The sequence below is a fragment of the Coffea arabica genome, chromosome 5e (genome assembly GCF_036785885.1).
Source record: "Coffea arabica cultivar ET-39 chromosome 5e, Coffea Arabica ET-39 HiFi, whole genome shotgun sequence".
Lineage (NCBI taxonomy): Eukaryota > Viridiplantae > Streptophyta > Magnoliopsida > Gentianales > Rubiaceae > Coffea > Coffea arabica.
The window spans coordinates 40,665,737-40,688,621 of NC_092318.1; the positions used below are offsets into that span (position 1 = coordinate 40,665,737).

At 37.4% G+C, this 22,885-nt stretch overlaps 2 protein-coding genes and 1 non-coding gene across 3 annotated transcripts; 2 read left to right on the forward strand and 1 right to left on the reverse strand.

Moving 5' to 3' along the window:
• Positions 1-593: 593 nt before the first annotated feature.
• Positions 594-1,977, forward strand: LOC113694794 (F-box/LRR-repeat protein At4g14096-like). Its single transcript, XM_027213669.1, has 4 exons — positions 594-1,133; positions 1,190-1,255; positions 1,368-1,511; positions 1,672-1,977. Exons 1-4 carry the CDS (start codon positions 594-596, stop codon positions 1,975-1,977), a joined length of 1,056 nt encoding a protein of 351 aa, XP_027069470.1.
• Positions 1,978-3,757: 1,780 nt separating this feature from the next.
• Positions 3,758-4,516, reverse strand: LOC113704518 (uncharacterized). The gene has a single exon (XM_027226418.2). It carries the CDS (start codon positions 4,458-4,460, stop codon positions 3,801-3,803), a length of 660 nt encoding a protein of 219 aa, XP_027082219.1. The 5' UTR covers positions 4,461-4,516; the 3' UTR covers positions 3,758-3,800.
• A 17,971-nt stretch (positions 4,517-22,487) lies between these two features.
• LOC140007137 (small nucleolar RNA R71) lies at positions 22,488-22,594 on the forward strand. The gene has a single exon (XR_011814694.1). It is a non-coding gene; the product is annotated as a small nucleolar RNA R71 (small nucleolar RNA).
• The last annotated feature ends 291 nt before the right edge of the window (positions 22,595-22,885 follow it).

A 22,885-nucleotide genomic window follows, 5' to 3' on the forward strand; every position in this document is an offset into this window, starting at 1 on the left:
CAATATTAGTAGATTTCCCTACAATATCTTGTTCTCTCATATGTAACTTTACCACCACCATTACTCAAAATAAGTAAAATTAAACATCGAGATAAGATTCAGTAGAAACAAATACGTTATTGTATTATATGTTATATGAATTGATATAGTATACATTGACAGTTTATATAGTACTTCCAATTTTGTATATCTATCATTTTGAGTTCTTATTAATATCTATTAAAAAAATTTTTTTTTGTGAAGATGCAAAAATGCTTGTGCAAATGCATGGCCAAATTTGAATAGAAGAAGAAGATAGAGAGCGCATGGTACCCAAAGGTTGTATAGAAGAAGAAGATAGACTCAGCAACCTACATCACTCCATAATCTGTCACATACTTTCATTTCTTTCCACGAAATTTGCAGCTGCCACATCTATTTTATCCACCAAGTGGAGGTACATTTTCTTGTCAGTCCCCAAAATTGATCTTGATAACTCTTTGCTTTTGCATCCCCCGCAAAGAAAACAAATTCCTTATAAAAGATCACAAGTTCAAACACAATCACAACCAGAGTGGCTTGAAAAGTATATAAACTTTGTTTTTAGACTGGTTATGCTGTGGGAATCGTATTCTGTTAGTGAATTTCGTCTTCACAGCCAAAACATTTCCACAAGTTATCTTGCAAGTGTATGGATATCTTTTATGCTTTGGCGTGATATACAAGTTCTTGATATTGCAATTGGACTGGGAGAGAATGAAAATAGTGCAGTCTTGCCTAGTGAAATATTTTGGTGCAAAACGCTTGTGGTTTTGAAATTGTGTGGCGGAGCTCTTGTCAAATTTCCAAATATTTTTTGTTTGCCCAAGCTCAAAGTTTTGCATATAGAATTGTTGAAAGTAGGGGGCAGTGATACAAGTTTGAGAGACGGGCAAGGCCGTGTAGTTGATCCTGAGGATGCCTGGACTAATGCAGTGCGGCCACGTATATATAAAGTTGGATCTGTTGAAATTTCAATTCCTTCCCTAGAAAAGTTAATCTGGCGCCCGTTTTGGGGTATGGACAAGGTTGTTCTTAATACCCCCAATCTTCAGGTTCTCGAGTACGATGATTCTTATAGTAAAGTACAGTCAACATGTGGGTTCAAGTCTCTGGTCAGAGCTGATTTTTCTCCTGGAATGCCCCCTGTGCTATGCTATCACGTTTGCAGTTATTTAGTTTTATTAGTAAAATGTGCAATGTTAAGTTTCTTCGTCTATCAGGCGCTTCTTTAGAGGTAAATTTTTTTTATTTTAGTTCTAATTTCTTCGCCAAAATCCGTACATTATGATGCAAAATCTCTGTTTCTCTAGCATTTTCATGATACTTGTGTTGTTTGTGGTATAAAGGTTCTCTTTCGATCTCCTCATTCGTTGCCTGAATTTCATAATTTGAGACGTATGGAGCTTAAAGCAAGCCGTGATTACCAGTGGCAACTTTTAGAAATTCTGCTGCATTGTGCTCCCAACCTGGAAGTGCTGATTTGTGACTTGGTAAGTTAGATTTTCAACTAATTGTCACACTGTCGAATGTTCATGAATAATTGCTTTTGGCATAAAGTTCTATTTAATGCTAACTGAGAGAAAAAAGTCAATTTGATTTGGTTGCCAAATATTTGAATTTCTTGGACTGCACTGTGAAGTATATACCCAGACAGCACTGGATTATGGTGCTCAAGAGAAGCCTGTGTGTTTTGCTAAACACCTTAGGGAAATTGAGATAAGAAATTTTTCTGGGCATAAGTTGGAGTTTGAATTAGTAGGGTATCTTCTGCAGCAGGCAGCTGTGCTTGATGTTATGTCTATGTCTCCTTTAGAGCATGGAATGTCCAAGGGATGGCCACCAAAGAAGCTATTGAAGTGCTCAAAGAACTGCAATATTGTGTTTAAAGGAAAAACCAGCCTTGCAAATAAATGGATAAACCCATTCCATTGCTTTCTGCAATCTTTAATTTGCTGAAACATTCAGTTCTCTCCTATACTATAATTTGCTTTGTTATTTCAACTGTAGACAAATTATAGTTGCTTCTTGTAGCTTTATTGTTCTGTAGTTTCTGTTTAAATATTAGATATGCAAATTCATACTTGATCTCTTCCTTGGACTATATGCTTATCTATGAATCTTGAACAAGTACCCCTCTTTTGTCAATTGCTTCCGTGACATTTTTTTTTAAATATAACTCTTAGGACCATGATTTGAAACTCTGGACTTGGCAATGTGAAGAAGTCTAAAAACCCTCTGCCAACCATTAGATCAATCCTAGTGGATTATTATCACTTAAAATCTATAGCAACCAAACATTAGTCTTACTGCTTATGCAGTGTAGAATATGGCCTTTTTACATATGTTTGTGGTTTAAGTTATACCCATATCATAAAATTAAAGTGTCAAGGAGCATTCTATATATATATATTTTTTTTTGCGAATTATACTTAACCTTCCTATAGTTTAACATATTTTTACATAAGCCTCCTATAGTTTCAAAAAACCATACCCTCTTATAGCTTAGATCAAAGTGTTAAAATGATGGTCACCTCCTCCGTAACATAGCTGGTGTGAATATCAAGATAAAAATTATTGGTTAACCACAAGGGATTCTATTGAAAATCATAAGAGAGTTACGTGAAAGTGCGCAACTTACAGAAGGTTAAGTGTAATACATATTATATTTACATATCTTTGTGACTTCAATTATTTTAGTTTCTAAACGAGAGTAATCTTGACATTTAAAGTAGTTCATTACAAATGAACGATTCCATCTCTTTAAATTTTTAGTTGAAACCATGAAGGGGTCATGGATAGCCATTAAAATATAAGAGAATTAATGTGTAAAGGTAGTAAACCACCTAGATAAACTGTAATTTATCCTAAATTTTTTCTAGGTAGCAACTTTACGAGCTGCCATATTGCCTTCTCTGCACATTTAAGTTCATTTTCTGCTTCATAAAGCGTGGGCAGGGTCGATTGAAGGGAACTTTGAACTATGACCTTTTAGATCATAGCTCGATCGGCATCGATATATTTTCAGGTAATGCTGTAGCTGTTACATTGAGAAGGAAAGAAGAAAAGAAACTTAATAAAAATAGTACACATGGAATTTGTATGTACAACTTGAAATAGGATTTGAACAATAAACCTATTCGACTAAGGAATAGAACTCTTACCAGAAAAGGATTAAAAATGCCGACCTGAATCTCCTTGTCTCCTGCTTCTTCATCTGTTGATCAAGTACAACATCTGGCTTGACAAAGGAAATATCGAAGATTTTAGTTATGTTGCTGGCATTTCTGATTTGTCATTTTGGTCCTGGGTCTTTAGAAATTGGTATAATGGCTAAAATTCTTTTACCTTGGACATATTGAACATTAGTTTGTTCCATAGGATTTCCAGCCATTAGAAGTTTCACTTATTAGCTGAACATTGAACCATATGATTATCTTCTTTAATGTTCTATGTTTCCTGAGTCCTAGTTGATTTTTTTCGCATATATATATTCTCAAAGTTTCAACTTTATCTCAGCATTATCATACGTATTACTATCATAATATCATTAAACTTTATATCCTTAAATATCATTAAACTTTATATCCTTAAATATCATTAAACTAACAATACATTTTTTTTTTTTTTTTTTTTTTTGTACCAAAAATTGTCTTGCAATAGACATATTCCATGGGGAAGAAAACCCAAGCTGCACATTACTAGAGTTACTTGGGTATAACACAGTGCAAGAATTAACTTATGTGCTAGTTAGTGCCAGAATCGGACTAGTTAGTTTCCAATCACCGCTTTCTCTTTCTTTTGGAATTCTTGTCTAAGTCAACCTCAGCAGGCTTTGATGATAAAGCTTTTGACTTGGCAGCTACAGAAGCACTCCACAAAGCCCTCTCAACATCTGATGGTGTGAATAGGTCCTCCTCGCTCGAAAGTTCCATTGCCTTGGCTTGTAACTTCTCCACAAAAACTAGATAACTCTTCAATGTATAGTCCTTCGTGTTACCAATTGCTGCTTCCATCGCCTCGTCGGACATGAATGGAGTAATATGAGGAGCATAGGCAGCGAGAATAGCGGAGGCAGTGGCGGGGCCCACGCCTTTCAAGACGGTGAGCTCCTTAACAGCTTTAGAAACGTCCGGCAACGACTCGAACGCTTTTCGCGAGGCTGATTTGACAACGTCGTCGTTCAGCGAAGAAACGAAGTCCAGCAGCCTGGGCCTCCATTTGCCCCTGCTCAGCTTCCACTGCATTAATTTTGAGAGTTCATCAGTCGTTATATATGGAGTAGGGTTCCTCTGCTTTACCAGTACCGGAAGCTCGTTCCTGTAGAAATCGTCGAGGGAAATAAGGTTTGGTTTGTTTAAGGATTCGATGCTGGACTTGTAGGACGACAGAGCCGCCTTCCATGAGCTTATGTCCGAGCATTTCAACTCCATGGCTGCCATCACTCTGCAACCTTTTTTCTTTTTTTTTTTTACGCCATTTCAATTCACAGTTTTTGACTCTAACAATACATTACTCTGTCATATTCCCTAAACTTGTATACAATTGGTAATAATTTTTGCACCTTCCATTATGTGAAGGACATAGAAACCGGCAATTGTGGTTTATATACAGTAAAATTTAAGCAAAACAAGTTTTGGCATAAGGATTTTGATACAAAAACAAGCACATGACATTTTCACCATGTATAAACTCTAATATTTTTTTACACCATACACCAAAAACTACTTCACAGAAAATGGAGTTTACTCAGGGAGAACAATCTTGTAGGTCTTTGAGCATCTTGGAAGCATTAACAATTTCCTCCATTTAGAATATAACCAATGTTCAGTGGATGCGTTATCCTCTCAAAACCTAAAACTTATTTCTTTGAGAACTGCTTCATGTTGTAAAAGATACTCGATGATATAAACTGAGTTCGACAACCAGAACAATCAACAGTTTCAACTTTATTTAGCATCTGAGCGAGACATGAACGAGGTAAAGTTCGGCTCCCTGCTGAAAACTTCGTATGCACCAAATTTTCAAATCATAGGGTATCTTCATAGATGAAGGTAAAATCATCAATAGGGTGAAATTCTATAATGTTCTCTGCTGTGACTAGAGACTCTTAAATTTTTTAGTGCGTGTTCATCAAGAGATTCAATCATCAAGTATCGAAGATTTGGGTTATCAATCATAATTTTGTGAATGTCATTATAGGATAATGTCATTCTTCTAAGGGAATTCATGGAGAGATCTAGAATTTGACCTTCTTCTGGGTAGCACTAAGACAAATTTAAATCTTCAAGTGACTCACAGCCCATAAAGAACTTTGCAACTCTTTCCCCACCTATTGAGAAATATTTGGAGTTTATAACTCGTTTTTTCTAACTTATGTAATCCCTTATTTGTAACACTTTTTGGCGCAACATGCTACTTCATTAGAAATCTTGTACTAACTTTTGATTATATTTCTAGAGCAAGTGGGTAAATATAAGCAAAAGTAATACTTGCCCTGCAGCTATAGGTGCTTGATTTTCGTACACCAGCTTGGATAGTTCGTCCTCCCCCATCAGTTGGCTTAAGTTCCATGTTGTGTTTTTAGCTAGTATGCACTTAACGGGAGCTGACTTGGTTCAAGACTTTGTTGACTCTATTTCCATGAAACTGATAGTAACACACTTCCTCAATAGTCATACTTCTTCTCTTTCTATTTTTTTGTCCCTTCTCTTCATCCTCTTTGCCCCTTGCCCCCTTCCCCACTTTCCCCCTTGCCCCCTTGCCCCCTTCCCCACTTTCCCACGCCCCTCCCCAAAAAATATGTAAAAGGGTTGTTCAATTAAAACGTAGAATATTGGAATTTCACACCAATATTTTATAGCAGCTTTGGTGCACTGGAACCAAGAAACTGACTGAGTTAACATTGTTGACTCATTGGCCTCATAGCAAGTGGAAAAGGTTAACTGAGGGCAAGAGTCCAATGAAAAGGTTAACATTGTACTCATTGGCGTTGATAATGGCCCAGCGGCGTAAACCCAAACGAAACAAGTAGTTATCTTGATGAGCAAGTGCTATGAAAGAATGGACTTGTTCTTCATCTATTGGTTTCAAATTTCTATTGTGAATAGGAAAGGAAATCTCTGTTCTGGTTTACTAGATTCTTTAAAGTTTATGAGGCTAGATAAATATGGTTAAACTGCATCTGTATTAACTTTCTAAATGTTGGTCTGTTGTAGTAATAGCACTGTAAGTACTGACTGTGTATTACACTAAGTTTTGCTGCCAAACCATTAAATGAAGATTTTAGACTTGGAAGCAAACAATTTGATTCTCATCTGTTCCAGTTTTCCTGATGCGGCCTAAGGCTGAAATTGATATTAAGGATTAGGATTCAGTCTGAATGAACTTGATTGTACATGAAAGCCACAAGGGGGAACCTGATTCTACAAACTTTTAATGCTTCTTAAGTGGTTGCCTTAAAGCATCAGTTTATAGTGAACTCATACAAAATCTTAGATTGTTCAATCAAAAAGCAATGCAAGTATACTACATGATTTGTAGTTTGCCAGTTCATCACATCCGAACTCTTCTACTTTATTTGTTGAAGTTTGTAATTTGAATTTGCAGTCTCCAAGTATTGTGGTCCTGGATGTTTGTACCATAAACTTCTTCTGTAAGATTCAGTGCCAAAACTTCTCTTTGGGTGTTTGTTATATTTTTATAAGAAAGAAAGGAAATGGGAAGCAATTTGAAAAATCTCAATCAAGTACTCAGTCACCGGAAAAACTTTGAGGCTATGTTGCATGGACTAAGGCAATGGATAAAGCCTTGGCTTAGGTCTTGCTTGACCAGATGGCTAAAGGGAATAAGAGTGATGGCAATTCTTGCAAGCCTCTAGTTTTACAAACTGCACTTGAGTAAATGAACTCTGAATTGGGTCTTGAATTGACAAAAGAAAACATAAAGAGTCACCTCAAACTGTGGAAAAGGTACCATGCGGTGGTTACAGATGCAATCAAGACACAAAGTGGATTCAAGTGGGATGAAGAATGAAAGATGATTGTTGTGACAGCAAAAGATGTAAATGAATGGAAAGTTTATGTTAAGGTACAAAACAAGCAGTCATTTATCTTGTGTTGCTGCCTAGTTTATATGATGAATTAATCCACTTATTTTCATGCAGTCTAATCCTGATGCTATGGGAATGCAAAACAAAGTAGTTGACAATTGGAAAGATATTGTTCTGTTGTGTGGGAAAGATAGTCACTTGTGAAGGTGTTGAAACCTTTGATGAGGGAGTTGAAGCAATGGCAGAAGAAGAGTAAAACAAAGCAAACAGTTTAGGAAATATCAAAGGACACTAATTACAGCCCTAGAATTCTCTGGATGTTCAGTAAAGCAAAATCCAGAGCAGAAAAAATAAATACATCACCATAATGGACCATTTCACTCCATAAGTTCAATTAAACAGAGTCTTATATTTTAACCGCCACGAGGACTTCACTTTCTTCTTCTTCCCAACTGGAAGAGCCATTTCTTTGATCTTTTGATACTAGGTAAGGCATTGTTTCTTTTATTTGTGGGTAGTAGCTAAGAGAAGCTAAATCTTTGTCTCAAATTTCTGTGAAAAGTAATTTTGCCTCTGAAAACAGAGTTTGCCAAATTCCTCCTCCGAAACATATCAAACTGTTCATCAAGGAGAGGAATGCCTCCCGTCTTTGCGAACATCTTGATGACTAACCCCTCTAACTATTATTGTTATCATTATACAAATATATCAAAAGAAGCAATTTTACTTGACACAAGGAAGCGTTCAACTTTTCCATAGAGCAGAAGATCTATCTGACATTAACTAAATGTCAGCACCAATCTGGATATAAAAAATGCGAAGTTCAAGAACAAAAGGTAATTGTCAAACTTAGAGTAGTCTCAAAGAACACAAGCCCCTTGTAGGTGTTTTAGACTACATAGATTTGCATAAATGGAACAAAGCATTGTCCACTTCGATGTTTCGGAACAGAATTGCAAAAGCACTCAGCAGTGAAGAATCGTACAGGCCACTAATGTCTGCAAATGAGCATAGGCGGCAATAATGTACCAAACAACAAACAACAATTAGGAAACCATATATGAACTGGCACTGACTAATATTTTTAGATTTGATCTTGCAAAGTATGGGTAGAGTTCAATATTTCTTTACTGAATCCAATCTCATGATCACCTAATTGCAGGAAGAAAAGAACCACAGCAATAATGTTAAAGAAGAAGTTAACGTAGCATCTACAGATATTCAGAGAACGAGTTAATGATTTTGGCATCCAGTACATTATCAACGCCCGCAAAAAGGGCAAAAGTAATTAACTCTGCTTTTAAATGGACCAAAATACCACAATACTTTATATGTCAAACCACGAAAACCCAATAGTTCAGAAGATTGCGCTCACAGGAAGGAATCTGTAGAATGAAACATTAAAGTCCAGAATCTGGAATCATACAGAAGAAAACAGCGCCAACATCTTTTGGATCCAGAAGTAGCGAATTTGATATTTTGTGTTTCTTTGAGCATCTAAAGCACAAAAGTTTCCTCCATACGCTTAATGAAGCACAACCTCACAGTTTTTGAAGCTCCTCCTCGACTTTGATAACTTCTCGTTAACGAATGATTGCCTTTTTCCCGAAATTCACCTTCATAAGCATATATAGACATCTTCTGCAACACACTCCCATGCTTCAGAAAATATCTTACTATCTGAAACTCGTATTTTCTCCCACTGAAATTTTTTATTTTAACTTCTGTAAGATGCTCATCCAAACACCAAGGTTTGTCTTTAGCACTATTCTGTAGGAGTATATTGCCGTCAATTTCCTATCCGCACTGATCAAAAGACAAAAGCGAAACCTTGACATTAGATTAAATAATTTTATCTCTACCTATTTTTAAAAGGAGAAAGGCAAAACTCATTTGGTCCACTCCGTTCAAATCACCCAAGTTCAAAGGCCAACTCACCATGTCACAGACAAGCACTTCCAATTTTCAACGCGGCATGCCAATAGTTCCAAGTGTGTCAAATTTAGAAGTTCAGGTAGCAGATGATTTGCCTCATTGAGACACTTCAAATAACATAAAGTGCAACAGTTATTCAAATGGAAGCAAAATATGTACTGTAAGCCCAAAAATCAAGAAAAGGTCACTAAACTACAGATATTCACAATTAAAAGAAATTTACCTCTATAATATAGCCCCACTAACGGAGAATCTTTACATTGGACATTTCATCAATGAGCTGGTGAAACTGATAAGCCTCAGTCAAAGAAATAAAACATAGATCAGCTCCAATAAAAGATTTCAACTTGCAAGTTGAGCCAACTAGTGGGCATGAAACATTCCAGATGCTCAAGATAATCACATTCCAGACACTCAAGATTCGGGGTGTTAAGAACAACCCGATCCCCTCCAATAGGAACATTCCAAACCAACTTTTTTAGCAAAGGAATCGAAATATCAACTAATTCAATATCAAGATGATTGACATTAGAAACCCGGAAATCCCCAAGCAATGGATATCTCACAGCGACTTCCCAACGTCGAGTATTACTGAGCAGTCTCACCTCTCTTGCTAAACTCAATACGTTCAGACGTGGAAGCACGATCGTTCCAATTCTGGAACCCTGAGGATAAACTCTCACGTAATTTCAATACTACAAGCGATTTGCGTCCAAATATATCAGGTGGGATGGATTTTAAGCTCTCACAGTAGCAAACTCGTTCAACGCAAATGTCAACAACTTCAACTTTGCTACAGAGTGGAGAAGATATCCACACCTTAATTAGATCCATTTTCCCATGTCATAGCTCTAATAATCTAAGCCGAAATTCTTTTATGGAAGTTTTATGAGTTTATCAAGTCTCGCAGCCAAACAACGGATTCCCGCCTCGAACATCAATTCATCTTTTTTGTTAACACCATGTCTGCCTTTTAGGTCAGGATTTTTGAAAACCAGTGGCTCGTCAAAGTCAATCTTGGGAACGTCTAAGAAAAGATACCTCCACCTGGTGGAAAGGACGGAAGTCACCGCAGCAAATTTTGTCCGGAGGAACGAGAGTATGTGGTGGATGATGGCGTCAGGCAGATCGCTGAGTTGATCTTCTATGGGAACTCCTGCACTACTAGTTTCCTCAGACATGGTTAGTTTTGAGATGGGCTGTCAACCCTTTGCCTGGGAACTATGCCCTGCTGAGTATTTCAATCATGGCTGCCTTTGATATGGGTTGTGATCACAGGAAGGACTCCGGCCCTAGTGGATGTAAGTTCCCCACTCATGGCTTGGCTGTAAGCATGTCAATGGGTTGCGTTTGGATTGAATTCTTTTAATTCAGATGTAAATCTATTAAATTTTGTTAGACCTAGATCTTTGGAGAAATTTCTAATTTTGTGATGAATTTTAAAAAAATTCTACAAAAGGGGTGATTTTGATTGGGTATTCCGTAGGGGGGGTCTTCGCATTTTGCGAATGCGAGCTCTGCTGAGCTCGCATTCGCAAAATGCGAGCTCTGCTTATTGAGCTCGCATTCCACGAATGCGAGCTCAATAGAGCTCACCCTGATATATATATATATATATTTTTTTTTTGGGCTCTCATTAAATTTTTTCCAGAAAATAGTAAGAGCTAAATAAAATTTTTCAAATAGCTCGCATTTGATAAATTTGACCTCTAAAAATTGTATTTAATTTTTTTGTTAGATTTCGCATTTATAAGTATGACTTTCAGAAAATTAAATTCAAACTTGCTAGAAAAAAAATTTAAAATGAAATTTACGAGCTCCCACCAAAATGTATCTTTTTCAGAAAATGTTGTTTGTTTTGTAGAATTTGCCTTTACTAAAATGCTGTCGGTAGTAAAATCTTATTTTAAAAGCTCTACTAAAATCTTATATTTCGGAGAAATGTTAAAGAAATGTTATTTAAAATCTGTAATTAGCAGAGGAATAAATTTTTTTATTTTAAAACTTGCACGTGCCTAAAGTCATCAAATATGTGTTCTAAAAAAAATCATATTTCTTTTATATTAAAAAAAATTGGTAATTGTACGGTTGAAAATACGTTATTTTATTATAATACATTTAAATGGTGGAAAAAGTACACATGCATAGTTCTTTCTATTTCATATATCAATGAAAAAATAGAATGAAATTGTTAACATGTAAGGTATTGACTATATTTTATGAATAAAATACTAACTTTTTTTCCTTTTTTATCAAATAAATTTTTTTTATCAAATTCTAATTTTCCTTTGTTATTAATGAATCGTATTTATTTGTTGACACCGACGAATTTTAGTTATAAGAATCTAATAGTTAATAGTCATTAATATCTGTTACAATTTCAACTGTAATTTTAGAAATTTCATAACGCAATGTTATTTAAAAAAATTATATAAGTTATTTTTATGAAGTGCATGTTATTTGTTTTCTTTGTTTTGCTGTTCGACAATTCCGAAATCTTTGTTTTGATGTTCGGCAGCTATGTTTCGATATTGCGTTCTGCTTCTCCCACTCACTTTTGTCTTTTTTTTTTTCGAAATGGGTCTTGGCGGTATGTAGTGCGAGAATGCGAGCTCAATGCGAGCTCAGTGAGCTCGCATTTTCAGAATGCGAGCTCAATGTGAGCTCGCATTCCCGGAATGCGAGCTCAGTGAGCTCGCATTTCCAGAATGCGAAGACCCTCTTTTGTGGAAACAAACCCAAGAACCGCCCTCGTTGTAGAATTCTTTTTTTTTTCCATCATAAACTGAGAATTCACCCTAGATCTTTGTGGGTCTGAAAAAAATAAGTTCAAACCCAAATCCTTCTGGATCTGGTATCCGGTAAGTATAGGTTCTATTTTTTTACACACACTAAAGTAAAAATATATAGATTTGAAAAAAATATAAACACCATCCAATTTTTATTTTCAAATAATAAAATTAATATTCAAGAAGTTGAATGAATATACGACTACTTCTATTTATTTTTAAAACTCCTACTATATCTACGTCCAATCTTTCATTTATTTGCCTTTACTTTTTCTTGTTTTCCTGAAATAGTTTGTACTAATTACAATGATAACTAGGATTAGTTTGAAAAAAAATAATTATGAAGTCTTATTGTATTCGATCCAATGACCATATAATATTAGAATATTTTATAAATTTACTAATATATATATATATTTTTAATTATATATATATGGGTCTGAATAGAGTCTGGTATGGGTTTGAATTTGAATATGGGTCATAAAAAATCAGATCCTACCTAGCCCCACAACCTTGTTATAGGATTTGGGTCTAGATTTGAGAAATTAAATCCAAATCCTACCCAAGTATCTTGAATCTGGGTTGGATTTGGGTAAGATCCGATACATTGACATGCCCACTTAGCTGCTTTTGAGATGGGTTTCTTTCAGCCAAAGATGCCTTAAATAATTAGGCGCTATTATTTACTTACTTTATCCCAAAACTAATGATGAAATGTAACATAGTTTGTTGATTATTTTTTTAGGGTCCATTTGGGTGCTAAAAATAATTTTGAGCCTTTTGATAAATATCGTCCCATAAAATTAGAAACGAAACTTTTTCAGTTAAAAGCACTTTTAGTAAAAGATCAAATTTGATGCTTTTAGAATAACTTTTGTATTTGAAGAAATAAAACGTTAAATTTAATCATGTTATCCTAAATTATAAATTATGAATTCAATAAAGAGATAAATGCATTTAAAAATTTTCAAATTGCACATTATCAAACACAATAAGTATTTATTGAACTATATATCCAAATAATATATTTAAAAGCATTTAAGCACTTTTATTAAAACTTCTATTATGTGAAGTATTTTTTTGATAAGCTATTGCAATCGTAAATGGGTGATTAGTTACATTATCCACAAAACTAATTGTCAAATGTAATGTAGTTTGTTAACTCAAGTGAGAAAACATGTTTCGCCCTTAGAATTGTTATCAGTTTACTCCAATAAACTATAACATTATTTTCAATTTATCTCCTAATATTATTTTTTAGGCACCACTGATGAAATTAATTTAGCATATTGCAAAATTTTAGATGAAGTTAGCTTCCTCTCTTACAATTAAAAGAAAATGAGATACCAAATTCAAAAATCAACAAGTGCTCTTATCTCTTTTTTTTTCACTCTTTTTAGTTACCAAAAAGAAAATGAGATAGAGGAAAGAGTAAGAACTTAATTCTAAGAAAGAAAATGAGAAAAATTCAATATTCTCATTATTTTAAAATCACTCCTCACTCTTCTACCTTCCACCAAATTCCAACTCCGATGACTTTAAAACGGTCAAAATATTAGATTCTTCTTTATTTTTTCTTCTTTTCAAATTTGAGTTTTTGGTGGTCTCTCTCTCTCTCTCTCTCTCTCTCTCTCTCTCTCTCTCTCTCTCTCTCTTCCATATCTTTTTCTTTTTCTTTTTCTTTTTCTTTGTATTAGTGGGAATGAAAAAAAGAAGAAAAAACCCTTTTGCTTTTACTTTCTTGGTACTCTTAGTATAAAAAAAAAAAGAAGAATAAAACCATTCTAACTTTTTATTGTTTAATTATACAAAACAGAAGGATGTTTCCATTTAAAATATTTAATATGTTGAATTGGCTTAGCAGTAGTAGAAAATGCCTAAAATATAACATTAGAAAATAAACTAATAGTAGCACTATAATTTAAGGGGTAAAGTGATAATAACACTATACTAGTACCATTAGAGAGAAGGATATTTTTGTTCAAAATTTTACGTAAAATGACAAGAAAAATAACGTTAACAAGTAAAATGATAGTGGTGCTATAGTTTAAAGGAATAACATAATAATAACCCCTACATAATGCAGAGGAACTGTTGCAATGCAGTCGAAAGTTTTCAAATAGGTGTTACAATCTATGGCACCATCACACTCCCAAGAAATAAACTATCAACCAATGTTCAGGAAAACACAAAACTGAAAAATATTGATTAAGACTCCTTCAAATCCATGCATAAGTAACGGGTAAAAATTTGCTTTCAAATGAAGGTTGACATCCGTGCACAAGCAAGCACATCGAGACATTATCCAATTAAGTTATTGTAGTTCAACTGAAATTTATTGTAAAGGAATTTTAAAATTAACTTGTTAGTGAATTCAACAATCAAAAAACACAGCAATCAGCAGCCTAGCATAATTCTCCAGTCACTTGAACTTTGACACATCCAGTCTATTGCCCATCAATTTCTTAAGTTAGCCACCTGATCATTAACCCTGCAATTGAATGTGTAAATACTTGAATTACACTGGACGGATCATTGCTAAAGTTTCGTTATCACTATCTTGTGCCTTCCTAATGCTACCATCACCTCCGCAGTCTCATCCAAAATGGTTAAACCAATTCTACCCTGCCCTTTTTTTTCCCACGTTCCATCCATATTGATCTTCAAAGCATCAACGGGTGATTTGTTCTGCTTGACAGGTGCCGAGCCTGTGCAATAATAAATAGCTACTCGAGAAAAATAAATTTTCTGTGTATAGTAGTGAGTAGGGTCAAATCCACAGGGACTGGAAAAAATTCGATTCTTTTCAAGTTAGTGGTTAAGTGTCAAGACATATTTCTCCCGGTTAGCTCCTGAAATCATAGACTCGTCCAATTCATGGCTAAGTCGTCTAAGAAATCAAAATATTAAACTAGCAAAAGTTAGCAATTGGGTCAACTGAAAATCAAAATCTCAACATTGAAGAACAAGGATCGGCAGGCCAACATGATCATAAACTTACTTATTATTTTCTTTTCTCTTTTTTTTTTTTTTTTTTTTAATAAATGCTCAGTCCCAAGCTATTCAAGTCTTTTGACGTGAACTCTGACATTTTTAGATGAAAGAGCCCAGTTACTCAACTCTTCACAGCTTCAGGACTAACTACTCATATATATAGTCACTTTTTGACGCGAAAGTCGACACTTGTGGTGAAGACTCCCGGTTACTGGGTGACGACACTAGCGGAGTAGGGTCATTTATTAATCACAATTAAAGCACCAGAAAACCAGATAATTAAAGATCATGGCCCACGTCATCTCCTAATATGGAGAACTAAGATCAACAATTGCCTAATCTACACAACAATTGCTAGTAAAATATTTATATTGCCTAAACAATTTAACCACAATTTGCACCAAGTCATTAAACTCATGATATTCACCAAGATAACATGCTTTTACTTGCCACTTAAACTAAATTCATAGAATAAATCATAACCAGCAATAGACGAGTGAGATGCCACATTTATTCATCAAAACACTAGTAAGAAAGGCAGCAAATTAAAGAAACACCAATCAAAACTAAACCCAAATCCCCCCCACACTTAAATCACACATTGCCCTCAATGTGATAATGAAACAGTAAAAATAAGAAGAAGGACAACGAAACTCCCCTGAAGCTGGTGCCAGCTATTAGCACCTGTAGTTGGAGGAGGCGAAGCGGAGGTCAAAAGGTCGAGATCGTGGTTTCACCATTCTTTCCAAATTGCACTCCAAACCACAATAGACAACAGTTACTAATGAATAATGGAAACAAGAAATTCAAAGCACTAACAAATGAAAAATCAATTCAATGAACAAAATGCACACTGCATTCACTCGCAAGTTATACAGATATCTCAACACTTATAACAAATGCAATCAATAAACACTCGTGGTTCCAAACTTAGCCAAATGTAATAATAATGCACCTCAAAATCACCCCAATCAATGTAGTAATTGAAATGCAAACAGACAAAAGGCTCTCATATAAGGCAATTGAAGGCAATCTACTTCAATAAGTAAATTTAAGTGTTAAAGGCACCTCCCAATTGAACAAACAACTGTAGCAAATTACCCACAGTTAGACACAAAGTACAGCAGAATAAGTAAATCACACGACTAACCACAAGTCAATCTACTAAATAAATAAAAATCAAGCAAAGTGAAAAGAAACAAGCAAAGTAACACAGAAGTACCCAACTAAGGAGGGAATAGAAATGTCAGGTAGTCCAAACACGCAAAATTTTCAAAAACGTACTGTAATAAAAATAATAAAAACATACTGCAATAATAAAATAAGAAAATGAAAAAAAATAATAGAGAGAGATTGAGGCAGGCGCGTGCATACGAAGCCAGTGGTGCGATGAAGGTGGTGGTTGTGAGAGAGAAGAGTTTGCGGCAGCTGGATCTGGTGGTGCGCGGCTTTCGGGGCTTCAGGCGGATCTTGGAGGCGGTGGCTATGACAAGGGTGAAGGAGGTGAGATGAGCTGGTGGTCACCCTTGGCGAGGAGAGCCGAGGCAGCGGCGAGAAGAGCTGGGGTGGGCGGCGGTTGCGGCAGCGGCGTCCGGCGTGGGCAGCGTCGACGAGCGGCAGGGAGGAGCGGCGCGCGAGCCAGTTGCCGCGGCTGCCGTGGGTCAGCGGAGCTTCTGGCGGCGGCGAATGAAGAAGAAAAGAAAAGGGGGAAAAAGGGCAAGCAGCGGGGAAGAAAAGAAGAAAGAAAGAAGAAAAGAAGGAAAGAAAGAATACAAATTTTTTTTTTTTTGAGCATTCTGGACAAAATCCGGATTTATGGCCGGATTTATGGCCGGATTTGCTGCAGAAAAAGCTGTTTTCTGCAGTTTTTCCTCCAAATTTGCTTGGCCAACCTTCCACATTCAACCTACTTCATGTTCTTTGAATAAAATTCAAATTTAATATGATCATGCATGAATATAACTTAAACATGAAACACTTTAAATGCATGAAATGCAGCAATTGAACATGAAAACTCCCTTTTTTTTTTTTAATATAAACACCCTTGCAATTGAGATCATTTGCATGAACTCTTGCCATTGCCACCTACAAAACACACAAACATTAATCGAAGAACTAAAACTTACTAAAAACAAGCCAACATGAAGAAAAGTAGAGTTGAAAAGTGGTCCAAGCCTTCGTTTTTAAAAGGATCCGAGGTCGGATCATTGTGCTCAGAAAACGCGGCTCAAGAAAACGCGCCTCAAGGTGCGTTTTGTGAAGTCGCGTTTTTTTCACAAAACTTGCAGCATCGAAAACGCGACTATGTGAGAAAACGCGACTTAAAATCGCGTATTTGAAGGCGCGTTTTTTGTTTCTGAACAGGCTGGAAAACGCGACTTGGTAGAAAACGCGACTTCCTGTCGCGTTTTTAAGGCGCGTTTTCTTAATTATAGGCGCAGATTTGAAAACGCGATTCAGTGGCGCGTTTCATTAAAAAATGCGTTTTCTGCTGCAAAATTTAGCAGAAATTCAACTTTGGAATAATTACAAATGATACCCCAATTTCCCAAAATGCATCATAGATCATTTCTATGTCAAAATAAACCATTCACGCACATGTAAAATGATCTAAACATGCATTCTAAACCTCTTTAATGCATCAAAAACCACAATTACTGAATTTGAGGTATTGAGATCTTTGATCAAATTTCGCCTTTTTTGCCTCATTTGGTCACTTTTCCAAAACCTTGAAGTTGGAACTTTAATGCGTGCCTTCTTCGCATGGGCACGCCATGATCACCTGTCCTGATCATAGTAGAGAAAAATATCAAATTTAAGCAATACCCAGATGAGAAACGACATATTTAACGAATCGCACAACAAAAACCAACAAAATCAAAAATTGGGTTGCCTCCCAAAAGCGCCTCTCTTTAACGTCTTTGGCTAGACGGAGTCCAGAATTTGCTTAAACTAAGCAAATCGGGTCTTCCAGTTGCATCATCTCCACCCGTTCAATTGGAAATCCTTCATAATACGGCTTGAGACGGTGACCATTCATCACAAATTTCTTCTCCGTCTTCAAACTTTGGATCTCTACTGCACCATAATGAAAGACATTAGTTACAACAAAAGGGCCAATCCAACGAGAACGTAATTTACCTGGAAATAGTTTCAATTTGGAGTGGTATAGTAAAACTTTTTGCCCGCAGACGAATGTCTTCCTAGAGATCTGTTGGTCATGAAAGATCCGATTCTTCTCCTTATAGATCACTGCATTCTCGTATGCTTCATTTCGGATTTCTTCCAACTCTAGTAATTGTAACTTTCTTTGAATTCCGCCTTCCTCGATATCCATGTTGCATTGTTTGACCGCCCAAAATGCTCTATGCTCAAACTCGACCGGGAGATGACATGGCTTTCCAAATACCAATCGGTAAGGGGACATGCCAATGGGTGTTTTATATGCCGTCCTATATGCCCATAGTGCATCATCTAGTCTCACACTCCAATCCTTCCTATCGGGTCGGACCATCTTTTCTAGAATTGATTTGATCTCTCGGTTCGATGCTTCCGCCTGACCATTTGTTTGAGGATGGTAGGATGTAGAGACTTTGTGCAAGACACCATATCTCCTAAAAATTGCAGCGATCGTTTTGTTGCAGAAATGAGTACCCCGATCACTTACAATTGCTCGCGGCATCCCAAAGCGAACAAAAATATTAGACTTAACGAATTCTGCAACCACTTTGGAATCATTAGTGCGGGTAGCCTTTGCTTCTACCCACTTCGAAACATAATCTACAGCAAGCAATATATACAAAAAACCAAAGGACGAAAGAAAAGGACCCATAAAATCAATTCCCCAAACGTCAAAAATTTCAACAAAAATCATTGGGGTTTGAGTCATTTGATCCCTACGAGAGATATTACCCACTCTTTGACACTTATCACATGACTTACAAAATGAGTAGGCATCCTTGAATAGAGTTGGCCAATAGAATCCACTCTCTAGCACCTTACGAGCCGTTCTCTTCGGTCCAAAGTGACCTCCACATGCAAAAGAGTGACAATAGGCTAGAATAGATTGAAATTCAACTTCACTTACACATCTACGGATGATTTGATCAGCACCCTGCTTCCAGAGGTAAGGATCATCCCAAATGTAGAACTTTGCATCGCTCCTCAACTTGTCTCTCTTTGCCTTAGGCCATCCTGTAGGAAATTTGTCAGTGACTAGAAAATTAACAATATCTGCATACCAAGGCAAAGATGAGTTAATAGAAAATAAATGCTCCTCGGGGAATGCTTCTCTCAATGGGATGTCATCTTCGACGACTTGTACTCGACTCAAGTGATCTGCTACCAGATTCTCCGCCCCTTTCTTATCTCGGATCTCCAGGTTGAACTCCTGTAGCAACAATATCCACCGTATCAATCGCGGTTTTGCCTCTTTTTTGGTCAACAAATACCGCAAAGCTGCATGATCAGAAAAAATAATAACTTTAGCACCAAGTAAATAAGACCGAAATTTTTCTAAGGCAAAAACAACTGCTAAAAGCTCCTTTTCGGTGGTTGAATAGTTCAATTGAGCTCCGTTCAAGGCTCGAGATGCGTAGTAAATAGCATGAGCTGCCTTTCCTACTCTTTGACCCAATACCGCACCAACTGCATAGTCACTGGCGTCACACATGATCTCGAATGGGAGGTTCCAGTCAGGGGGTTGGATAATAGGTGAGGTGGTCAATAACTCCTTTAACTTATTGAATGCCCCCTTACATGTTTCATCAAATTCGAAGGATACATCTTTTTGCAAAAGTTGGAACAAGGGTGCTCCAATTTTCGAGAAGTCCTTGATGAACCTTCTATAGAAACCTGCGTGACCCAAAAAGGAACGAACTTCCCGCACACTCGCGGGGTAAGGTAAAGTAGATATAACATCTATTTTTGCCTTATCAACCTCAATACCTGTAGATGATACAACATGACCCAAAACTATCCCGTGTTCAACCATAAAATGACATTTTTCCCAATTAAGCACGAGATTAGTTTCTATACACCTTACTAAGATCAATTTCAGGTTATCTAGACAGTTTTCAAAACTTTCACCATATACACTGAAATCGTCCATGAAAATCTCAATAATTTTCTCAACATATTCTGAAAAAATACTTACCATGCATCTTTGGAAGGTAGCAGGTGCATTACATAATCCAAATGGCATCCTTCGGTATGCAAATGTTCCAAATGGGCAGGTGAAAGTAGTCTTCTCTTGGTCCTCGGGTGCGATGGCAATTTGAAAATAACCTGAAAATCCATCCAAGAAACAATAGTAAGCTCGACATGCTAATCGCTCCACCATCTGGTCAATGAAAGGGAGGGGAAAATGGTCCTTTTTCGTGACGGCATTTAGCTTTCGGTAATCGATACACTGTCGCCATCCGGTGGGCTTTCGAATTGGTACGAGCTCACCCTCTTGGTTTGATTCCACTGTCACCCTTGCCTTCTTCGGGACCACCTGTACTGGACTTACCCACGGGCTATCTGATATTGCAAATATAATTTCAACGTCCAGCAGTTTTAAAATCTCTTTCTTTACGACCTCCATCATGAGAGGATTTAATCTCCGTTGAGCTTGCCGTACGGGTTTAGCATTCTCCTCGAGTCGAATTCGGTGCATACACACCGCAGGGCTAATTCCCTTGATGTCGGCGATGGTCCATCCTATCGCCTGCTTGTGTTCCCTAAGAACTCGAAGTAGTTTCTCTTCTTGAACCTTTGATAAATCCGCGGAGATGATCACTGGAAGTGTCTCCCCTTCACCTAAGTATACATACTTTAGGTGTTTCGGCAATGGTTTTAGTTCCAAGACAGGTGCCTGCACCACAGATGGAAGTAATCTTTGATGAGGTTCGGGTATGAAAATCGGTGCAAGATCATACCTTGTCTTCGTGGTTGGTAACGTTTGCAACGATCCAATCACGCATTTAAACTCTTCACTCAACTCTACCCTAGAGGTCGTTTCGGATTCAAAGTGCCTGGTCAGGACGACCTCTAGTTCATCCCTGCCTTCAATTTCAAAAACCTCCTGTATAGCAGGGTCAATAACATTTACCGAGAAAACAGAGCCAATATTTGAATCGGATGGATATTTCATGGTCTCAAAGATGTTAAAGTGAACAATCTCACCATCAAATTCCATAGACAAAGTACCCTTATTAACATCAATTTTGGTTCGGGCTGTACTCAAAAAGGGTCTACCTAACAACAAAGGTGACGGATCACGGGAGTGTTCATCCTCCATGTCGAGCACATAAAAATCAGCTGGAAAAACCAATTCATTAATTTTTACCAAAACATCTTCAATCAACCCGTCAGGGTATGCATTGGTCCTGTCAGCTAATTGAATTATTATCCCAGTCTCTTTCAAAGGGCCTAAGTTTAAGGAGGCATAAATGGACTTTGGCATGACATTAATTGAGGCTCCCAGGTCTAACATGGCCTTCCCAATCAAAGTATTACCTATCCTACAAGGAATAGTAAACATACCTGGATCTCCGCATTTCGGTGGAAGCTTTCTTTGTAGAATTGCTGAAACATTCTCCCCAACTATAACTCGTTCATCCCCCTTCAACCGCTTGCGGTTGGCACACAGGTCCCTCAAAAATTTTGCGTACCTGGGTACTTGTTTAATCGCATCCAGTAGGGGTATGTTGATCTCCACCTTGCGAAAGATCTCTGAGACCTCTTTTTCCTTGTCTTGCTTCTTTGGTTTCTCTAACCTGCTAGGAAAGGGAGGTGGATTAGTTTTAGCTATAGGAATTGGGTTCGAGGGTACCTTTGCATTTTTGTTACCTCTGTCCTCCTCTTCTAATTCTTTCTCGATCCGTTCCTCGTCCTTGTCTTTAGAAATCACGGGTTCGGGTCCTTGAACTTCCTTCCCACTCCTTAAGGTCATTGCGCTTACATTCTTTGGATTCGTCTCAGGTTGAGATGGCAACTTCCCTTGAACTTGGGACTCCAAACGGTTGATTGTTATGGCCATTTGATTCATTTGATTTTGCAATGATTGCACCTGTCCCAGTTGATTCCTCATGCTTTGCAAGTCTGAATCCGTCTTTTGTTGGTTAGCAAGTAATTGCTTCATCATTTCTTCCATGGACGGACTTGAGTTTGAAGGGGGTGGTGGTGGTGGTGGGCGAGGATGGTACTGCTGTTGGTGTCCTTGCTGTCTATTTGGCACAAAGTTAGACTGCCTATTTCCTCCATAGCTAAGGTTGGGGTGATCCCTCCAACCAGGATTGTAGGTGTTTGAGTACGGGTCGTACTGCTTTCTTGGCGCGGGCGCGTGGCCAGCCATGTTCACCTGTTCTGCAGTTTCTTCTTGAACCAGTGGACACATTTCCGTAGGATGACCTACGGCAGTGCACACCCCACACACTTTGACTTGTGAAGCACTCCCCACAGCTAATTGTCTTACGAAAGATGTTAATTCGGAGATCTGCTGTTGGATAGAGGACGTTTCCACCTCATTCACCCTACGCGTCGGGATGTCCTCTCTTGAACCAAACTGCTGTGAGTTCTCAGCCATCCCTTCAATCAACTCCCATGCTCCTCGAGGGGTTTTGTTCACCAACGCCCCTCCACTTGCAGCATCGATTATGCTTCTGTCCCTGAAAAGCAACCCCTCATAGAAATATTGAATGAGCAGTTGCTCACTTATCTGATGTTGAGGGCATTTGGTGCACAGTTTCTTAAATCTCTCCCAGTACTCATAGAGAGACTCGCTAGGGTGTTGTTTGATACCACATATCTCTTTCCTCAGGCTCGCAGCTCGAGACGCCGGAAAGTACTTGTCCAGAAATTTTTTCTTCAATTGATCCCACGTGGTGATACTACCAGGCGGTAGGTAGTAGAGCCAGTCTTTTGTAGAGTCCTTCAAAGAGAAGGGGAAAGCCCTCATCTTTATTTGCTCTTCTGTAATTCCCGGAGGCTTCATACTGTTGCAAACGACGTCGAACTCTTGCAAGTGCTTGTAGGGCTCCTCACCTGGTAGACCATGGAAAGATGGCAATAGATGAATTAGACCAGATTTTAGTTCAAAGGGAGTGTCATCATT

Bases quoted from the DNA above. Each gene is read 5' to 3' on its own strand.
- LOC113694794 (XM_027213669.1), top strand. From the start codon at position 594: ATGCTGTGGGAATCGTATTCTGTTAGTGAATTTCGTCTTCACAGCCAA. The intron at 1,134-1,189 runs GTCAGAGCTGAT...TCACGTTTGCAG, and splicing joins CATGTGGGTTCAAGTCTCTG to TTATTTAGTTTTATTAGTAA. The intron at 1,256-1,367 runs GTAAATTTTTTT...TGTGGTATAAAG, and splicing joins TATCAGGCGCTTCTTTAGAG to GTTCTCTTTCGATCTCCTCA.
- LOC113704518 (XM_027226418.2), bottom strand. From the start codon at position 4,460: ATGGCAGCCATGGAGTTGAAATGCTCGGACATAAGCTCATGGAAGGCG.